The sequence below is a fragment of the Daphnia magna genome, linkage group LG2 (assembly GCF_020631705.1).
Source record: "Daphnia magna isolate NIES linkage group LG2, ASM2063170v1.1, whole genome shotgun sequence".
Taxonomy (NCBI): domain Eukaryota; kingdom Metazoa; phylum Arthropoda; class Branchiopoda; order Diplostraca; family Daphniidae; genus Daphnia; species Daphnia magna.
Genome location: NC_059183.1, coordinates 7,178,862 through 7,198,894, shown reverse-complemented (window position 1 = coordinate 7,198,894; position 20,033 = coordinate 7,178,862). Strand labels below are relative to the sequence as shown.

At 39.0% G+C, this 20,033-nt stretch overlaps 4 protein-coding genes and 3 long non-coding RNA genes across 9 annotated transcripts; 3 read left to right on the top strand and 4 right to left on the bottom strand.

The window, feature by feature from the left end:
* Positions 1–815: 815 nt before the first annotated feature.
* Positions 816–3,581, bottom strand: LOC116915686 (cold and drought-regulated protein CORA-like). Of its 2 annotated transcripts, none has more exons than XM_032920838.2 (2): positions 3,520–3,581; positions 816–1,370 (listed from the first exon to the last, which is right to left on the bottom strand). In XM_032920838.2, the coding sequence occupies exons 1-2, from the start codon at positions 3,529–3,531 to the stop codon at positions 972–974; spliced, it is 411 nt and encodes a 136-aa protein (XP_032776729.1). In that variant the 5' UTR covers positions 3,532–3,581; the 3' UTR covers positions 816–971. The 2 variants fall into 2 exon arrangements, with proteins under 2 accessions (XP_032776729.1, XP_032776728.1); XM_032920837.2 differs by lacking the exon at positions 3,520–3,581 and adding an exon at positions 1,488–1,618.
* LOC116915718 lies at positions 2,382–2,858 on the top strand. Its single transcript, XR_004390244.2, has 3 exons — positions 2,382–2,492; positions 2,569–2,615; positions 2,673–2,858. It is a non-coding gene; the product is annotated as an uncharacterized LOC116915718 (long non-coding RNA).
* On the top strand, positions 3,513–4,501 carry LOC123469701. Of its 2 annotated transcripts, none has more exons than XR_006643014.1 (3): positions 3,513–3,606; positions 3,677–3,757; positions 3,829–4,501. It is a non-coding gene; the product is annotated as an uncharacterized LOC123469701 (long non-coding RNA). The 2 variants fall into 2 exon arrangements; XR_006643013.1 differs by having other exon boundaries at positions 3,528–3,586.
* LOC116915688 (protein FAM98B) lies at positions 4,371–5,248 on the bottom strand. Its single transcript, XM_032920839.2, has 3 exons — positions 5,090–5,248; positions 4,844–4,970; positions 4,371–4,798 (listed from the first exon to the last, which is right to left on the bottom strand). Exons 1-3 carry the CDS (start codon positions 5,156–5,158, stop codon positions 4,527–4,529), a joined length of 468 nt encoding a protein of 155 aa, XP_032776730.1. The 5' UTR covers positions 5,159–5,248; the 3' UTR covers positions 4,371–4,526.
* Positions 5,249–5,811: 563 nt separating this feature from the next.
* Positions 5,812–7,348, top strand: LOC123469699. The gene is made up of 5 exons (XM_045168894.1): positions 5,812–5,977; positions 6,039–6,234; positions 6,308–6,542; positions 6,601–6,878; positions 6,949–7,348. Exons 1-5 carry the CDS (start codon positions 5,825–5,827, stop codon positions 7,107–7,109), a joined length of 1,023 nt encoding a protein of 340 aa, XP_045024829.1. The 5' UTR covers positions 5,812–5,824; the 3' UTR covers positions 7,110–7,348.
* Positions 7,349–9,720: 2,372 nt separating this feature from the next.
* Positions 9,721–10,601, bottom strand: LOC123466327. The gene is made up of 3 exons (XM_045168893.1): positions 10,380–10,601; positions 10,121–10,308; positions 9,721–10,002 (listed from the first exon to the last, which is right to left on the bottom strand). The coding sequence occupies exons 1-3, from the start codon at positions 10,525–10,527 to the stop codon at positions 9,742–9,744; spliced, it is 597 nt and encodes a 198-aa protein (XP_045024828.1). The 5' UTR covers positions 10,528–10,601; the 3' UTR covers positions 9,721–9,741.
* Positions 10,602–10,671: 70 nt separating this feature from the next.
* LOC116917622 lies at positions 10,672–12,337 on the bottom strand. The gene is made up of 4 exons (XR_006643010.1): positions 11,420–12,337; positions 11,149–11,345; positions 10,866–11,081; positions 10,672–10,789 (listed from the first exon to the last, which is right to left on the bottom strand). It is a non-coding gene; the product is annotated as an uncharacterized LOC116917622 (long non-coding RNA).
* Between the last annotated feature and the right edge of the window lie 7,696 nt (positions 12,338–20,033).

Genomic DNA, 20,033 nt, shown 5'->3' with positions numbered 1-20,033 from the left:
GATTGTCGAAAAGAAAAGACCTTTGAAACGTATGAGCTGATCAACTGCAGTACTTTGCGAGTCTTTTATACGAAATTCGGAGCGCTATTAAAGTGCAGTTTGTTGCGTGTTATTTTCAAAAGGTATGACTAAGAGGCCACCTGTGGTCAAACACCTTGTTGACCTATATAAAATAACTCTTTTCAATTGATAAATAGTAAGTATATTTCCTATCTGATATAATCTCTCGTCGTCTCTGCTAACATTCTACTCATCCACACGAAATTTCTAGTTGCACGTGGCCCTGTTGTCAACGAGAAACAACAGGATGTTGGCACGGTGTAAGTGACCTGCCCGACTTGAGAATGAAATGTAGCGTGATGCGTGTGGCACATGTGGTACGAGATCCGCGTCTGTAGCAAATGCGTCAGCATGCCACCCGTTTACATGTCAAATATTCGAGATGTTTCTAACAAACGGAAACAGTAAAACATCACACGGCGAAACGTTGCTGTGGTCCCATTATTACTCTGTCATCACTGTTTGCCACAATCATGTGTTTAAGAATTAATGGAAGATGTGATCTCTTTTCATAAAATGCTTTAACAAATCTGAAAACCTTAAAACCCATGAGATTTTAATAGTTGGTAATATGTATAAGTTTACGCTGCAAAAGATAAACAAACAATGACTGTTACAATTCGATGCATACGGCTTGTGCATCAGGGCTTGTGTTCACAACCCCATCGTTTACGTGAAATGATTGAATACCGTGGAATACCTTAGAAATTGTCATGTAGCCTGTAATTTACGTGTACCCAATACAGCTATAGGAATAGCGCGGAAATATTTTATTGAATCAGAACAGATCACTCACAAAATGAATTTCAGCTTTTGTGAGCCTCGCAACATAACAAATTGAAACACAACTCCAAGAAAACGATTAACAAAAACAACAACGATCGGATGGAATTAAATGGAAAATATTCTTCTTAGCCGCGATGACGACGGTATCCACCATAACCTCCATATCCACCATATCCTCCATGTCCGCCATAACCTCCGTATCCGCCGTAACCTCCACGTCCTCCATACCCCCAAACTCCACGGTGATGTTCAGCCGTTTCTAATTCAGCAACCAGAGCGTCGTCTTCAACCGAACGACGTTTGCGGCCCCACCCGTATCCACCGTATCCTCCGTATCCCCCTCGATGCCCTCCGCCATATCCTCCATATCCTCCGTGTCCTCCATATCCTCCATACCCTCCAGGCCGTCCTCCTCCGTATCCACCACGTCTGTGATGTTCGGCAGCGTCCAGATCAGCTACCTCGACGACTACATCGGCCTCATCAACGGCGGCGGCTAGTGCCATTAGACACGCTAATACGATCTAATTATTTTGGTACAAATAATAGCGTTTTTAATTGAGAACACTTTACATTTCTTTAGTCAAAAACCTTAAACTACGTTCAATTCACTATTCAAATGAGACCAAATGATTTCTTACCACGACTTTCATGGCTTTGCGCGGAGTATGAAACTGTTGCTCTCGATGGCTAGAAAAACTGATGTCCATCCAGCCCTGTTGGTGTCCCTTTTATACTGATTCACCGTCATGGTTGTTGCTTCTACTCTGCCTGTAGGTTTGGCCGCATCCCCTTAATCTATATAGTTATATAAGTTTGAAGACCTTGAAGCTAAATTTAGAGGACAAACACGAAAACCCCCTTTTCCCTTAAAAACATCACCGCCCATCTTACTGTTTATAATTGTTTCTGGACGAAACAAAACCATTTCGACCACGAAAAATACAAACAAAATGCAATTATGTTGCGAAACATTCTTGTATTGCAAACCAAGTCATAGCCTCTTCTAATAATTAATTTTTAAAAAATTCAATTGCTGGAGATACACAAAAGTAACTACATTGCAGAAAAAAAGTTAGCATTCGTGAAGTGCCCAATGCAACAGGAAACTAGTCGTGCTGAAAGGATAGCTGCCTGAGGCTTACAACTTGTATAGCCTATACGTCGTTACAGGTAAGATAAAAAACGAAGAAGACCATCCTTGTGAAAAATAAGGTGTATTAAATATATGAATAAAGATTCTGGAAAGCGTTCATATCTGTGTCGTGCAAATGAAATTGACGCATAGCTTTCGAGCACGGTCGTATTCGGGAGATCGTTTGCCCGTGGTTTTAATTGGTGTAAGTCAACGCTGATTTCGTGAGCTGATAGGCAGCATCATGTCACTCGTTTTCACTGTCACCAACAGGATTTTCAAGGTGCACAGTCGTTTTTGCTTCAAGCAAGGTTTCTAAGCTCATTTTTCTATGTTATTTAAGTGACTCTTAAGCCTGGCAAAATAAGCCCTACATTTTCGTTGGGCTTAAATAGTCTGGCTCGACTTCGGTTTTATTTCATTTTTTGCTGAAATCCAAATACAGCAAGCTATGCAAGATTTCGATTTAAAGCTAAACGGGGATTAAGAAAATTGACTTCGTTTGATTCACGTGAGACTTATAGTTTTAGAGCTATTAAAATTCAAAGTTGTTACGCTACAACTACTTTGATTTCGTTTTGAACCAGAGAACTTGTTATAAAAACAGAGGACCAGAGGTTGCTTATAAAAAAAGGTGGGTCAAATACCATTCTGTAATGTTTCAATCGAATACTAAGTCAAGGATCAGTAGGCCTAAATCTAACAGAAACAAGTCTGAAGTTGAAGGCCAACTAAAACACCATTTGCATTTCTGGATCAGACCAACAATTCCTTAATCAAACATCGGTTTAGCAAGACTGTCATTATGGAAATCAGCCAAAGTTCAAAAGAAGTGAAACATTGTTAACACGGTAACAGTTTATTGGATCAAAGAATAGAGTCATTAATGCAAGTAACAATACTTATCCCAGAAAAGCTCGTGGAAAACAACAGGTAAAACGAGACAGTAATTCAATGGAAAACAGAAATTACCATAATAACAACAGAAAAAACAAGCCTTGAAACGATTTTTTAGCCATGATAATATCCACTATATCCACCATAACGTCTATACCCTCCATAACCTCCGTATCCACCATAACCTCCATGTCCCCATCCGCCGTTGCCTCCACGGCCTCCATATCCCCAACGGCGATGTTCAGCCGTGTCCAAGTCGGCGGTCAGCACGTCGTCTTCAACCGATCGACGTTTACGGCCCCATCCATATCCTCTGTGTCCACCATAGCCTCTGTCTCCTCCGTGGTATCCTCCGTGGTATCCGCCACCGTATCCTCTGTAGTATCCACCACGCTAGTGTTCGGCAGCGTCCAGGTCAGCTACTTCGACTACTACGTCCGTCTCATCAACGGCAGCGACCAAGGCCATTAGGCATGCTAAGGCGATCTAATTATTTTGGTTCAAATAATAGCGTTTTTAATTGGGAACCAATTGCTTCCACCAAGCAGGCTAGAGCAATCTGATTCAATGATCGAACATGGAGCAGCAAAACTATTCAGAAATGATTTTAACCACTTTGAAAAATTCGAATTAAATATTACCAAAATTCTCATTGTAGTGCAGTCTGCGGAGGACCGTTGCTTGTCGAAAAGAAAAGACTTTTGAAATGTATGAGCTGATCAACTACAGTACTTTGCGAGTCTTTTATACAAAATTCGGAGCACTATTAAAGTGCATTTGGTTACGTGTTATTTTCAGAAGGTATGACAAAGAGGCCATCTGTGGCCAAGCACCTTGTTGACCTATATACAATAACCCGTTTCATTTGACAAACAATAAGTATTTTTCCTATCTGATATAATTTCTCGTCATCTCTGCTAACATTCTACTCATTCACACGAAATTTCTAGTTGCACGTGGCCCTGTTGTCAACGAGAAACAAACAGGATGTTGGCACGGTGTAAGTGACCTGCCCGACTTGAAAATGAAATGTAGCGTGATGCGTGTGGCACATGTGGTACGAGATCCTTGTCTGTCGCTACTGCGTCAGCATGCCACCCGTTGACACGTAAAATGTTCGAGATATTTCTAACATACGAAAACAGTAAAACACACGGCGAAACGATGCTGTGGTCCCATCATTTCTCTATCATCACCGTTTGCCACAATCAGGTGTTTAAGAATTAATGGAAGATGTGATCCCTTTACATAAAATGCTTTAACCAATATGAAAACATTAAAACTCATGAGATTTTAATAGCAGGTAATATGTATAAGTTTACGGTGCAAAAGATAAACAAACAATGTCTGTTGAAATACGATGCATACTGTTTGTGCAGGGTTTGTGTACTAGTTCAAAACCTCATCGTTTACGTGAAATGATTCAATACCGTGGATTACCTTAGAAATTGTCATGTCTGTAATTTACGTGTACCCAATACAGCTATAGGAATAGCGCGGAAATAGTTTATTGAATCAGAACAGATCACTCACAAAATCAATTTCAGCTTTTGTGAGCCTCGCAACAAAACGAATTGAACCACAACTCCAAGAAAACGATTAACAATAACAACAACGATCGGATGGACCTAAATGGAAATTATTCTTCTTAGCCGTGATGACGACGGTATCCACCATAACCTCCATATCCACCATTTCCTCCATGTCCGCCATAACCTCCATGTCCGCCATAACCTCCATATCCGCCGTAACCTCCACGTCCTCCATACCCCCAACCTCCAAGGTGATGTTCAGCCGTTTCTAATTCAGCAACCAGGGCGTCATCTTCAACCGAACGACGTTTGCGGCCCCACCCGTATCCACCGTATCCTCCGTATCCCCCTCGATGTCCTCCGCCATATCCTCCATATCCTCCGTATCCTCCATATCCTCCATATCCTCCATATCCTCCATATCCTCCATATCCTCCAGGCCGTCCTCCTCCGTATCCACCACGTCTGTGATGTTCGGCAGCGTCCAGATCAGCTACCTCGACGACCACATCGGCCTCATCAACGGCGGCGGCTAGTGCCATTAGACACGCTAATACGATCTATTTATTTTGGTTCAAATAATAGCGTTTTTAGTTGAAAATACTTTGTACCTATCTTCAGGCAAAAACCTTAAACTACGTTCAATTTACTATTCAAATGAGACCAAATGATTTCTTACCACGACTTTCATGGCTTTGCTCGGAGTATGAAACTGTTGCTCTCGACGGCTAGAAAAACTGATGTCCATCCAGCCCTGTTCATGTCCCTTTTATACTGATTCACCGTCACGGTTGTTGCTTCTATTCTGCCTGTAAGTTAGATCGCATCCACCTAGTCTATAGTTATACAATTTTCAAAACCTTGAAGCCAAATTTAGAGGACAAACATGAAAATTCCCTAAGAGAAACATTGACGCCTGTCTTCCTTTTCAACCGTGGAAAATATAAAAAAGGATAACTGTCTGCTACATATTCTTTTTCAGACATTGCTGGAATATACCCCAAACAGATTGGAAAAATGAAATTTAAAGGCTGAAAATAGATTAGGGATGTAAGTAGGCTATACCCGTGAAGAATTTTAGCGCCCAAGATCCAAATCCATTCAAGTGAACGCATTTGCAATGCGATTTAAAATCATACAACGGACACATCTTCAAATTTAAAAGGAAGGGGGAGGAAAAAACAAAGCAGCCACGGCGCTAAAATTTTTCGCGGCCCAAGAACTATTTTCCGTTCGAAAGCTGATGTAAAATTGCATTATTTATGGTTTCAATTAACACATTGTAAATAGCTTGCATTATGGGGGGCAATTTGGCAATTCAAATTACGTTCCAAATAAACAATATGCAAAAACTTTCATCAGCCACCGCTAGATGGCCTGGGTAAACTTTTTTGTTTTTGTTTTGGTCCTAAAAATGTCTGGACATGAGGCGTACTTAGAGGTTTTAAATAGTCAGACACCTTTAACTCTGAGCTACGGGAATTTAGGAAATCAAAGACGACGTAATTCGCGGACAGCTACTTCTCCTTCGGGAATAAACAACGTGCTAGCTGACGCCAGAACGAAGGTATTCAGTGTTTTCCCTTACAACAAAAGACAAATAAACTTATATTCTTTTGTTTTCCCAGCTCTTCAGCTCATGGAGGGACGGAAGTACCCAGGGTTTTCTGTTTTACACTAAGCCCACACAGAAAAGGCAACCAAACAATTTTTGGTTTATTGGGCCAGATGCAGAAAACTTCAGGGACTGCACTGGTTGGGATGATGGAAATGGTGGAGGCTTAAGGAGTATCATCGAGAAACTATTCTGTGGCTGGAAAGCAAGTAAGTATTTAATTTTGTTTTGTATACAAAGTACGATACATTTTCATTTACATTTTTAAAATTTGTATTGTAGGATCCCCCGATGCACTTCATGTGCCAAAAACAAAAGTAGTTCCTAATCAAGAACCAACATTGGACATCACAGGAGAAACAGTTGATGTTCTCGACCACATTTCAATCACCAATGCAGCAAGCATTGCTGTTGAACGAGCAGAATCCTTAGCTGCCAAAAACTTATTGTCAATGCAAAAACAGCCAAGATGGAGCACTATGTCTGCAACTGAAAGGGTTGCTGCAGTAAGTAAAAGGTAAGAATAGTTTGATTTAATTCTTTTAGTCTTAATCACATGAGTTTCATTACATTAGGTATCTTAAGAAGAAAACCCGTCTTGCTCAAATGGATACTTCCATTAGGGAACATCATTCCCCAGACCCGGGTCTTTCACATTTCCAAGATTTGCCCTCAACATCTGGAAGTTTTAGTGTCTATCCGTCCCCCTCAAAGTCTTCCACGCCAGATGCCATTTCACCTCAACTAACCCGATCTTCATCATCTGTAAATTATGCTCGAACTACTAGCAAATCACCTTTTAAAGTGACCCAGTTGGCAGGTGTTGGAGAGAACCAACTTGAAGATATGGGAGGTAAGGTTTCATCAGAAATTTTTTAACGTTTAGGAGTGACATTATGGTTTGACTGTTTTTTTTCTTCTAGCGACTAAACGAAGGCTATCTATGCCTTGCCAAAGCGATCGACCATCTGTTCTTACTTACTCCGATCATCGAATCGAGCGCAGCTCTATTCGTGTCCAGCTCAGCCCAAAGTCAAACCTTTTTTTTTGCAGTTGTGGTCATGGCCATTTTGGAAACTCATAAGAAGCAAACAAACATCAGCAAGATTATTACAGCAGTGCAAACTGCGCGTAGGTTCCACGCGCAGTGGAACCTAAGTGTATTCTGTATATATTGTGTACCTTAAGTGTATTCTGACACACAAGCCTAATTTAAAATTGCAATTTGCCTGAATGTTGAATTAATGTTTTTCGTTAAAGCAGTGACATCGTGTTTAGTTTTCATTCCTTAACAAATAAATTCAGCAAATGGTTTTCTGTTTATATTTGTTTATCTCAATTCTTATTCAATAGAAAACAGCTTTCTCTATTCATTTAAATATATAAGGTTGGGTAAGGAAATGGTAAATTGAAAATCTGGCCAGATGACTTCCATTTAAAATACAGTCGCAGATTAAATGCATTTTAAATTCATTTTTGAACGCATATATCCTTTTGAAAAAAATGCACCAATATCTAACTCATAAACGGCCATTTGGCGTAAAGATAGCGTTTTCGGCGCACATTAATCGCTTTTATGAACACTTAAGAAACGCATTCATCCACAAAAAATTGCAATTTGAATGGTTTTCAACTGCATTGTTGATCGCAAAAATTCTTCACGGGTAGTAGGGCTGGAAATTGAGCGGATACGATGTGAACTCAACCAAAACGGATACAAATCCTGCGAAAAGTATACTATAACCGACAGTAAATAACCGGTTGAACGTAAGGTGAACAAAAAGATCTTGAAGGGGATAAGTTTGAAGACCTTGAAGCTAAATTTAGAGGACAAACAAAAAAACCCCTTTTCCCCTAAAAACATCACCGCCCATCTTACTGTTTATGATTGTTTCTGGACGAAACAAAACCATTTCGACCACGAAAAATACAAACAAAATGCAATTTTGTTGCGAAACATTCTTGTATTGCAAAACAAGTCATAGCCTCTTCTAATAATTAATTAAAAAAAAAATTCAATTGCTGGAGATATACAAAAGTAACTAGAGGAGAATGGGGGCAATTGAGACACAGGGCAATTGAAACAAAAATTGTTTCTCTCGCCGTATAAGAGGAATTTTCTTGAAAAAATTAGGGTTAATAGAATGAGGGGGTTTACAAATTTAGAAAAATTTACGAGTTTTTGTATTCAAAAATTTTAAGATATCTCGAAAAAACTGTTTTTTGTTCTCCGTCTGTTAAATTTGCGTTTTCAATTTTTTTGTTTTAACCCCTAAAACGCTACGCTTTAGTAATAAAATTAGTTTCAGATGATTCGAAATTCATTTTTCTACAATTTAATGTCATTTAATTTTTCCCTGCATTCTTAAATAATATAAAAGAATTAAATGTAACGATGACCCTATTGCAGGGCAATAGAGCAGTAAAACATCCTGCGTTGCGCATTTTCCACAAATGTGAAAATCTCATTTGTGTCCAAGTTGGTCTGCTGCGGCTGCAGCGTCTTATGGAGAAACCATCTTCTTCACGTTAAAAATTAAGTTTTCATAACTATAATTTAGATTTCCCCCTTTTCTTCCTAGCAGTGGGTACCCTATTCATCTTTTCATTTCCCAATATTTTTTTCTAGCTCCAGTTCTATCTACTTTATTTTTATTTTATTTTTGTTTGTAAGTTGCTCGTCTCTTTTAGCCGAAGAATTTCGTTTGCTGCCAGAAATTCGTCTGCTACAAGGGGATGAACAACAAACCATTCACAAACAATAGCTAAATAAAAATAAACCAGATAGAACTAGGACTAGAAAAAAAATTGGGAAATGAAAAAATGAATAGGGTACCCTTTGCTAGGAAGAAAAGGGGGAAAATCTTAATTATATTTATGAAAACTTATTTTTTAACATGAAGAAGTTGGTTTCTCCATAAGACGCTGCAGCCACAGCAGACCAACTTGGACACAAATGAGATTTTCGCATTTGTGGAGAACGTGCAACGTAGGATGTTTTACTGCTCTATTGAAACACTGGGAGCGAGACTTTAGACCCCTTCGACATAAGACCCCAGGGGGGGTCGACTTTAGACCCCCACGTTGCGACGCAAGACCCCAAAGATAAAAAAAAATATTTGTATTTGTTAATTAATGGACAACGCAAAACCCCTAGCCCCCGACGCAAGGTCCCTGTGTCTTTTTTTATTTAATGTAACCCCGACTTAAGACCCCGTGCCTTAAAATGTCTTCATATATTACCGACTTTAAGTCCCTGTCCCCCGACACAATGTCCCTGTATTTTTCGCCATTAAATATTATCCCGACTCAAGACCCCGTTTTCCAAAATGTGCCAACAATTCCTAACTTTAAACCCCAGACACAAGTCCCCGTAATTTTTGCAAACGAAATATTTTTCCAACCAAAGACCCCTTGCTTAATCATGTTATAGTAACATCTACTTGAAGCCCCACTTTAAAACCCCCGAAATTTTTAAGTTACCTAAAAAAAAATTTCTTTTTCCAAACCATCTTTTCTGCCACACTTAAACAAAGCGGCATTATTGGTAGGGATTACCGACTCTAAAATAGATCGCACACTTCAGCTTTAAAATATCCTTTAAAAGGATCTTAAAACAATCATTAATACATCCAGGCATTTTTAGCAAGAGTGGTTGAACAGAGAACGGATTCCGGATAGCTGAATTTGTTTTTATTCGAATTTAATTTTATGGGTCAGATGAGGAAAGAAAACAGATCATACTGGTGAATAAATAAAAGTAATTCAGGGAAAATAATTGAAAATTTGAGCGACTGGAGTACGGCAATAAAAGCAAGGATAGCTGGAACTTCATCGATATTTTCAGCTGAAAGCCGGCGTCTACGAACAGGTTGACGATGAACTGGAGCTGGCTCTTCGGCAACTATCCCAGCCTGGCCCTCTTGATCGTCATTTTCTGGCACTGGACGGGCCAGCAAATCGACCGTTCTATCAAGCTAGAAAAAAAAGAACTGAAAAAAGATAAAACCTAGAAAAAAATAACTTCTGGCTGTTATAACAGAACAGAACAAAGTATTCTAGTTGAACTTAACCATTGCCAGAGAATAGAGTTACCTGATCGGGTTCGAAGAATTCTTCCGCCACATCGAGAAACTCATATATCTGAATTGCGCCGGATGTTAGCTGTTCCGTTAAGGTCTTGATGTTACGGTCGCGTCGCTTGTTTACCAAACGTTGTGATGAAGGCCTCATGAAGGCAATGAAGTCCCTCTCTGTATTTTCATTACATTCTTGAAGATGTTCTAGTGAATGAGGAAAAGAACGCATTAATAATAATTAGAAAAAAAATGCAAAACATGTGTAAAAAATTTACGTATGAAAGACCAGAAATTTTGATGATGCGGACCGCAACGTGCGTTGAACCAGCGATTAAAGGATTCAACTTCATTGTTGGTTCGTTGATCGTCGCCAGAGACGCAAAAACGTTCAGGTCCTTGGTTTGTGAACCAATATCCTCCCATATATTGGAAAAGCCGTGCTACTCCAGCTCTTGATTGCGGATTCTCGGCAAGAAGAGCATTTTCGGTGCGGTGTCTTATATTCTGCAATGAGAAAAATTTCAAATTTTTCCATGGATTAAACCCAGTTATATCACTATGTTTTACCTGAAATCCTTCGTAGCCTCGATTTGACGGTACCAATGCGAGGGAAATTAGCTTCTTCACGATACTCCTTATAACCCCACCTGATCTATAGGCCCTTTGAAGTCCTTCTTTGTAGGCTCTACGATAAATAGCATAAATAAACAATTAATGATAAGAAAACATTTATTTTATGTAGAAAATTCTTAAAAGGGTACCTGCCCATAGTGAAACCAACAGCCACGGCTTCTTGCAATTGGAAAAGCTTGTTGCATCGTACCCATGATTGCTAATTTGAAGTCGGAAATTAATACTTCTACTTCAAAGTGATCCCCAGGGTTGACCTCTTGAAGAATCTGCAGTATGCGATCGATAGCCATACGATAGAGTTCAGCTGTTTTGTTGGAAATCAACGCGTATGAAACAGGAAAAGACTATGAGAACAAAATTTAAAATTGCTAGAGTACTGAAATCAAGTTTCAATTATAAATATTATATTACCTTCCCATACGCCAAAACGTGAAGCGTGAAAAGTTCATAAAAACAGGTTGGGAACCGTTTTAAAAGTTCCATCTGATCGGATTTCTCTCGTTGTGTGAATTTCAGGCAGTAGAGCCAGCGAGGTGAAAATAAAAGCATTCCCAGAGTCGGTCGACACACTTCCATGAAAGAAATCTGCTGATTGGTTGAGTGTTTTTCTATGGAAGACACAATTAATAACATTAGTTATAGGCTTTGAAAATAAATAAATAAAAGGGTTATTAAGTTGTACCTGTACATATCAGAGCCTGTTATAGTTCGCTCTGCTTCATCAAACGAATGCGGAATCGCCGGCTGCAGACGACGCCTTGCTCGTTATATAGCTCTTTCTAAATTGGGACCAAACCCAATTACGGAATTTGGATGTCTATGAATGTAAGAAAAAAATAGTTTGAAATACTATAGCGTACCAAGGTTAGAAGGGAAACCTACTCTTGTCTGGCTTGTTCGAAAATCACTCTGGGGCGTACTGGCTGCTCAGCAGCGGTTTTTTAAAAATACTCGTTAAAAAATGATTGCCAGCTCTGGCGCTGCCTGCCTTTACAAACATAGATGCATGCAAAGTTGCAGACGACAAGAAAAACAATTCAGTCGAACTCGAAACGTCAAAAGTCGAAACTCGAAAGCCCTAGCGTAATAGAACACTGCAGCATAGAACAGCTAGCCAGTGCCATCTCTCTGTATTTATTACAATATACGGTTTGATTTCATGAAGTAATTAAAATATTAGTTATTCACTTGATTTCTTTTTACTTATACCACACTTTTCTTTATTTTTTATTTTTCAGCATTTGAAGATGAGCCAGTCATCGTTACTTACTTGGATTAAACGGAAGGCTACTAGTGCCTCATTGCTTTCCGAAACAGCAACGATTACTAAAAGCCCAACTGCTGAACTTGATGTTGAGATAATATCAGTTACGGATAAGGCCTTAACTTTAGGATCAACAAATGAATCACCATTAGTCTCAACACACATTGATTATGGTATTGAAGAACCCACCGCTGAAAATACTACAGTTTCACATTTTCCACCTGTGGCTGAATCATCAATAATACTTCCATTAAGTCCTGATGTTGAAACATTGGACAATGAAAGTAACTGTGAATAAAACACGAGGAACATGAGTAAAAGAAAGTCATGTACCTCAACTGCAGGGGATGAAACTCACAAGAAAAAAAATGAAATCAGGCAAGTGAAACTAAACAAAAGAAGAAAGAACCTTATAAACAGAAATTTAGAGACCATTGGTTAGCCGATCCAGAGTGTGTTGGCTGGCTCGAGAAACGGACCAGAGGTACTGAAAGAGAAACAGTGGCCTACTGTATCCCATGCGATGAATTTTTTTTCTAACGGAACAGAGTTATTAGAACTGAAACGCCATAAAGTCACAGCAAAGCACTTAAGAAGTGCTCATCTCATTACTTTGATCGAAACACAAAGGAAAGTTATTGCTGATGCTTGTAATCATCATTCGGCAGAAGACAACGTTGTCTCGCTAGCAACACGTTTGTGCATTTTCATTGCTGAAAATAACCTACCCTCCTTTAAGTTTGATTGATCGGCTAATATCTCTCCTTCGATGTTGTTTTCCGCGGGATGAATGCCTAAAGCAACTTAAATTAGCTAATCAAAAAGCTAGCAACATTGTTCGATTTGGTGAGTAGACTAATTAATATGTTTCTAGTATCGATGACCTTTCACAATTGTTTCGCGAAACGTATTGCTTTTAGTAATTGGGGTTTATCGTCAGAATGGGTTGATTTAACAGCTGACGATACATTTCCTTTCAGAATACATTGCTGAAATCGCGGATGTTAACAACCAGCTTCTGCTTCTGTGCATCCCAGTACTACACCGTATCAGAAATCTGTGTTGTGGTAGTGACATCAGCGATTTCATCAATGATTATTGGAAAAAAAAATTTGTCTTAGCGGTTTGATCAATTTATTCTGAAGAAAAGCTCCAATACCTAAAAGCAATACTTTTCAATGGTGGTTACACCTTTTGAAAAGTATACTTTTCTATTACGTTCATTAACGTAATAATGTGATTATAATGGTTTATAATCACGCCTTGTAACTATTTCTCTATCAGATAAATAGGTTCCAAGCGGGTAGTTCGCGCCCCGAACACCCTGGGTAGTTCGCGCCCCGAACACCCTGGGTAGTTCGCGCCCCGAACACCAAAGGGAGTTCGCGCCCCGAACACCTTTTCCCTAGCAAATGGATGGCCAATTAAGCACGTGAAGCGGGTTATTTGTTCCCTAATAGTAAGCCTTAGATACGTAATTGGGTGGTGGGAGGGAAATTACGTGTTTTCTGAGCTAGGCTTCGCTTGTGAATGTTCGTCTGTAGCAGTGTCTGTACACTGCTGCCGGATAATCAAATACTTCGTATTGATTATCGAATGGTTTACAAACCATTCACTCCATGGAAAAGTGTTAACTTTTCAATGGTGGTTACACCTTTTGAAAAGTATACTTTTCTATTACGTTCACTAACGTAATAATGTGATTATAATGCTTTATAATCACGCCTTGTAACTATTTCTCTATCAGATAAATAGGTTCCAAGGGGGTAGTTCGCGTCCCGAACACCCTGAATTAAAAGTGGCAAACTAAGGAACCCTTTTTTGTTTTTGTTTGAGCCCATGACTATAAACATTCGGCTTAGTTCCTGACTGTTAACAGGCAACTGTGTTGGAGCTCATGACTTCCCACATGCAGCTCAGTTCCTGACTGTCAACAGGCAACTGTGTTTGAACTCATGACTTTGAACATACAACTTCGCTCATGACTATAAACATGCAGCTTAGCTCATGACTATAAACATGCAGCTGTTCAACAATTCACCAACGACGTGCAGTTTAATTTTTCCTCAATTAACGAACCAGTTCTTAAAGGGCATTTAGAATTACATTCAAATGTAATTTTTAAAAGACTCATGACTTTCGATTGGCTGCACTTCGTTGGTGACTAAATTAAAAAAAAAATATAACCCTTATTTTTAAATTTTTTTTTTTTTTTAAGCTTGTTGTACCTCTTTTAATATGTCTGGACACCTTCGGTGAAAAGTAGCTTTGCTCATGCTGCTAAATCTTCTTTTGATAGTGTCATACCAGTCAGTCTTCGAAAAAACACGTGTTGGTGTGGAAAATTCTTTGAGTTTCAGTGCAAAAATTACGTGTTTTCTGACTAAAATTTTTTTTTTTTTTTTTCTTTGGGAGTGTTTGTACACTGCTGCCAGATAATCAAATACTCGTATTGATTACGAATGGTTTTTTAATTTTTTTTCCATAAAAAAGTGCTAACTTTTCAATGGTGGTTACACCTTTTGAAAAGTATACTTTTCTATTACGTTCATTAACTAATAATGTGATTATAATGGTTTATAATCACGCCTTGTTATCAGATAAATAGGTTCTTCATAGTTGAACACCAACTATGAAACATTCGGCTTAGTTCCTGACTTTAACAGGCAAATGACTCATGACTTCCCACATGACTCAGTTCCTGACTGTCAACAGGCAACTGTGTTTGAACTCATGACTTTGAACATACAACTTCGCTCATGACTATTGCAACGAGGCAGCTTAGCAAAAAATATTTTTCCTCAATAACGAACCATTCTTAAAGGGACAACTTGTAATCGTTATTGACTATCAGGCATGGGAACCTTTCCATAGGGTGTTAATCGATGTTAGCGTTTGCTTGGCATGCTAGCTGAATCCCATGACCTTGTGATCAGTGTACTACTTTGTGTGCTCTTTAACTCGGTATTGCTTGGGAAAAAGGTCTACCAGTTGTCTTCGAAAATGGTGACACTCTTGGTGGTGTTGATGATCCGCGTTGGGAATTGACTTAGAAAGTGTCACTAATTGGAAAACTATGAATTCTTCTATTCTTTATGGAAAAACTTCTTTGAGTTTCACGTGCAGAAAATTACGTGTTTTCTGAGCTAGGCTTTGCTTGTGAATGTTCGTCTGTAGCAGTGTCTGTACACTGCTGCCAGATAATCAAATACTTCGTATTGATTATCGAATGGTTTACGAACCATTCACTCCATAGAAAAGTGTTAACATTTATCTAACCAGTTAGTAAAAGGTCAATCAAAACTAGATACATTATTCGATTATTGATTGACCTTTAAGTAACTGGTTGGTAATCAGACTAGTGTTTGTCATCAAACACTGCAGAAGTTTCTACATTCAAGCCATTTTGGAAATTCAGTGGCGTTACGATTTCAGTGACGTATTTTTTGATATTGTTAAACTAGTCAATCCCACCAATGCAAGGATGCGGCATCCTGATTCATTAATTAAATTGTTCAAACAGTACCCTAATCTTCCTAAAGATAAAGAAGTGAATGCTAGTCTAGCTGATCGAGAATGGCGTAGCCATTCTTATTTGGAACCCATTTTGTTGCAATGTCATAGTGAAGATGAGGTTAGGATCCTTGATTCTGAAACCTACTGGAAACGGGTGTTATCTCTAAAACTCGATAGCAAGCCAAGATTTCCCAATCTCAGCTTTTGTATTTCTTTTCTTTTCTCGATGCCATTCAGCAATGTAACTGTTGAAAGAGAAATCAGTGCATTTAAACTAATCAAAACGGATCGCCGTAATTTGCTCAATAATGTGTCTGTTACTTCTCTTATGCGAATTAAGCACTGGGGTGTAAACGAAGATCATTCCACTTCTAATGTTCTCATAAAAAAGGCGCTTATCGATAAAGTAAAGTCTGTAAAGGCCAATTTGCCCATCCCAGATCAAACACAGGGTTTGTAATGTGTAATTGCTGCCGTAATTGTGAATTCCAAAATAAGTTATTCAGAAATGTGTGCTTTTGAACGTAAAATTTCCTTGTTAATCAAAATGCAATCCAGAAATTAGATTTTTCTATGGTTGTCGGTTTATTTTTTTATGAGAAAAAATATCTCTTCTACTTCTACAGCGTTTTTAATTACTTTTTCTGGCTTTTTTCTGGGTTTTTTCTGGGTTTTTAAATGAAAACTGTCAGGGTTTTTTAGGGTTTTTTACAAAAAACAAACCTATTTTAGGTTTTCTGGCAACGTCGCAGGGTTTTTGCTGGTGAAAAATTGGAAGCACTGTTTTCAACAGCAATACGTGCTATCTCGTTCTCCTCGTTAGCATGACTATGATTACTTTTTATAAAAAATCGTTCACCGAACATGGTCAGGCGAGCCAGGCACGCATAATGCTTGTGTTTGCGACATCGCAAAGCTCTGGATAACAAATAAAAAAAAATTTTTACTTAAAAATTGACGTTGAGGGAGAAAGTAGCTTGTGACCTTTCTTTGTACAGATGGAAAATATAATTGTCCTCCGTCACGTAGACGAAGCTGCCAGCGCGTTTGCCAGGTACTCTCTGCACTGCAATATCCATATTGCACGAAAGATAGGGATCGAAATAGTAATAGAACTTTTATTGATCAAAACTAGAAGATTCAACGAAACAGAGGATCGCTAGATGATCTGTATCTTTCGAATCGAACTTATGATCTGAACTGGGCTCTGCAAAAAACTCTTATTAAATATGACGTGCGGACTTTCGTCCAGGATGAGTCATCCAATTGTGAGAAAAGCGGCAAAAAAAAGAAGTTGTCCCCTTCGATACCAACACCATTGGGGACTAGCTCTCCCACTCAGAAACAACCCAAGCTTGTTATAAGATCATCGGGGAAAACGTTTAACATTTACGCTAGGAGGCATGTGGACTTTTGCCCCCTTTAACTAATGCCCCCTCGCGTTTACTACAGTTGCCCCCCAGACTGTTGCCCCTTAAAACTATTGCCCCCTTAACTAATGCCTCCCAAAAATAGTTAACAATTGCCCCTAATTTCAAAATCCTATAAGTTTAAATTAAATTAATTATAATTATTTAAAATAGGTCGCGGTTACAATTTCATATGTCCGATTAAGTATTCTTCCGTTAATAGGCTTTATTTCTCGCTAGAGGGTTCTTTTACTCACGTTAAACTATATTTAAGGCCGTAGATAGCCGTAATTCAAAAGAGTAAAAAAAAACTTGTTTATTCTGGCCTCCCATTTCGTAGTAGCAGATTCAGACAAAATAGTGAAAACACTTTGATTGAAGTGATTGATTGAACACAATCAGGATACCTGAAGATGTTGCTCTTCCAGCTGAGCCTCTTTATGCACTTCTTATGGAGCTTTTGGATGCTCCTCCTGTCGAGCCTGAACCCGAAGTTGCTCCAGCTCCTCGTCGTCCACGTCGTGTGACCCAAGTACCTCACAACTTGTCAGCAGAAGGGGATTCGCCTATAACTCCTCCCAACCGCAGGGCTCGGGCTCACACTAGAGTAGCTCGAAGTTAACGACTTAGAGTTAAGAGAGAAGTTGTAGACTTAGTATCATCATTACAAAAAAATGTAAATTAAATGTGTTTTATGTACCATTTTCTACACTTGACAAAATATAATTCCGATATTTTTCATTAATTAAAGTATTGTGTATTTTACTGGGGGGGGAGGCAATTGTTAATTATTTTTGGGGGGCATTAGTAAGGGGGGCATTAGTTAAGGGGGCAATAGTTTTGGGGGGAAATAGTCTGGGGGGCAACTGTAGCAACCGCGAGGGGGCATTAGTTAAAGGGGGCGATCGTCGCCAACCCCGCTCGGAGACCCTTTAAAACAATCTGCCGCTACCCACTGATCGTGTTAACTACACGGATTAAAATTTTAAATGTTACCATTGTTTCTGCTATTAGATGTTTGTTTGAGGTGGTTGCGGTCTTTATTGATATATATGTCATCTTAGGGTTTGTACTGTATGTATCTCGGGCAAAACGGCTTCCGTCAGTGTCGTCGATTCAGACAAACTGGAACTTCGACCCACGAAAAAAAAACTAATAAATTTCATCTACACGTCAAAAATTGGCAAGAAAATATGTACCGGTATAGGTATAAATATCGATGAGAAGAACCTGTGGAATGGGCGCACCTTCGGCTATATGGAGTGCTAAACTTTCAAGCCAGACCTCAATGACTTCGCAGGGTGGCCGCTTATCTTGATTGAGATCGCAACATACGAATGCGATTCGATACAATGGTTCCGGACAATTGAAGCAAAATTTTTCACGAAATGCAGTCTGATTGAGAACAAAGTCACCTGATCGCGAAAAATAATCCGGATCTACCTCAACTCAACGATATTTACTTTAACTTTTCTACTTAAAAAAGCTCTGCCACGTACCTTGCAAGGAACAATGCCAAAACTAAAAACGTCCAATTTTTCATCGTATTTCTCGCCCGTTAACATTTTAGGCGCCATCCAATAAGGACTGCCTACTACAGTATATATTTTGTTCCTTTCGTATTTCTTCTGTCGTCGTTCGGACGGTGAAGGCGTCGTGTTATTACGACATCTTATCAACCCACGGCCGTTGGGTTAATTTGCGTTATAAACGTGGCGCTATGGTCCGTGACGGACTTTGTCGGCTCGCATAATCCTGGCCAAGCCGAAGTCAGCCACCATTACCGAACAATCTTCTTTCACAAGACAATTATTGGAATTGAGATCACGATGCATGATGCTTTTCGAAAGGAGGTAAACCATTCCAGCAGCTATATCTTTGGAGAATGAGACTCGTTGTTCCCATGGCAATGGCACATTTGAATCATGCAATAATCCCTTTTGCATTCCACCAGCAAAAACGCCACTGGGTGTCGGCCTTCGAGATTTATGTGGGGCTGCGTGGGCTGAACATAAAAAACAAATGACAAACGACAGCCGCCCTCGTCGTTTCTAAACAAACTCAAATTAAAAATTAACAAACCAACCTTTCATCACAAAAATTACCCTATTCCATACAGTTTTACATGGAGAATCCAACTGTAATAAAATTTCATCCAAAAACGAAAACCCGCGGCACTGGGGGGTCCCTAAATCCACCAACCGGCAATCAACCAATCAAAACCCGACTTTCATGACCGAAATTTGAATTTCGATCAAACAAACAAAATATTTAAAATTAACAAACAAACCTACATATTTAGAAACAACCCATTGGCACGAAGTTGAATACAGCGAATCAGATAAAAAATAAAGGAAAACGAACAACTTCCCTGTTTACACACGATAATTCTACCCAATTCGCAGCCAATCAAAACCCGGCTGGAACCCCTGGGGAAACAATAAACAGTTTGGGGCTCATAACCACGGCATAGCCTTCCATCTATACCAAGGTAAATCTCTCAGTGATCAAGCCCCTTCGTGGCGCCTTCGAGATTTTTAATTGTCTTTTCATTCTCTTAATTTTAAAAAATGAAATTTTTTAGAAAAACGACTTCATTGCGGCCAATACTTAATAATGTTGTCCATGCCCTTCAAGTACAAGGCCAATCTTAAATCTTACTTGTCCTTCATTGTGGCCAATACTATCAAGATGTTGTCCATGTCCTTGGAACCAAGTGTGCTTTTCATCAGCTCGCCAACAAAACAGGACAAGTGAGTAATTTCTGACTTATATTCCCTTCTTCACCCTCATGGTTGAAGATTCTGGTTGATTTGAGTGAGTCCTAAAAAAATACATGAATTAGCAATCTTTTATAAGATTGCATGATTGTTGGTTTCCATTCAAGCTTCTCAACGCTGTTTCATAATAGAAATAGTTCCATTAATCTGTTGCAGTTAGCTTTCCATATACTTTTTTCACGATTCAATAGGAACTTGTGGTATTGCAAGTTTGTTGTTTTATTCCTTAAGATCTCTATTTAAGACCTGTAACAAATTGATTAATAAATATGCACACAAGAGAAGTATATATTTGAATTAGTTCTCAGGCATGCCTAGCAGAATTTG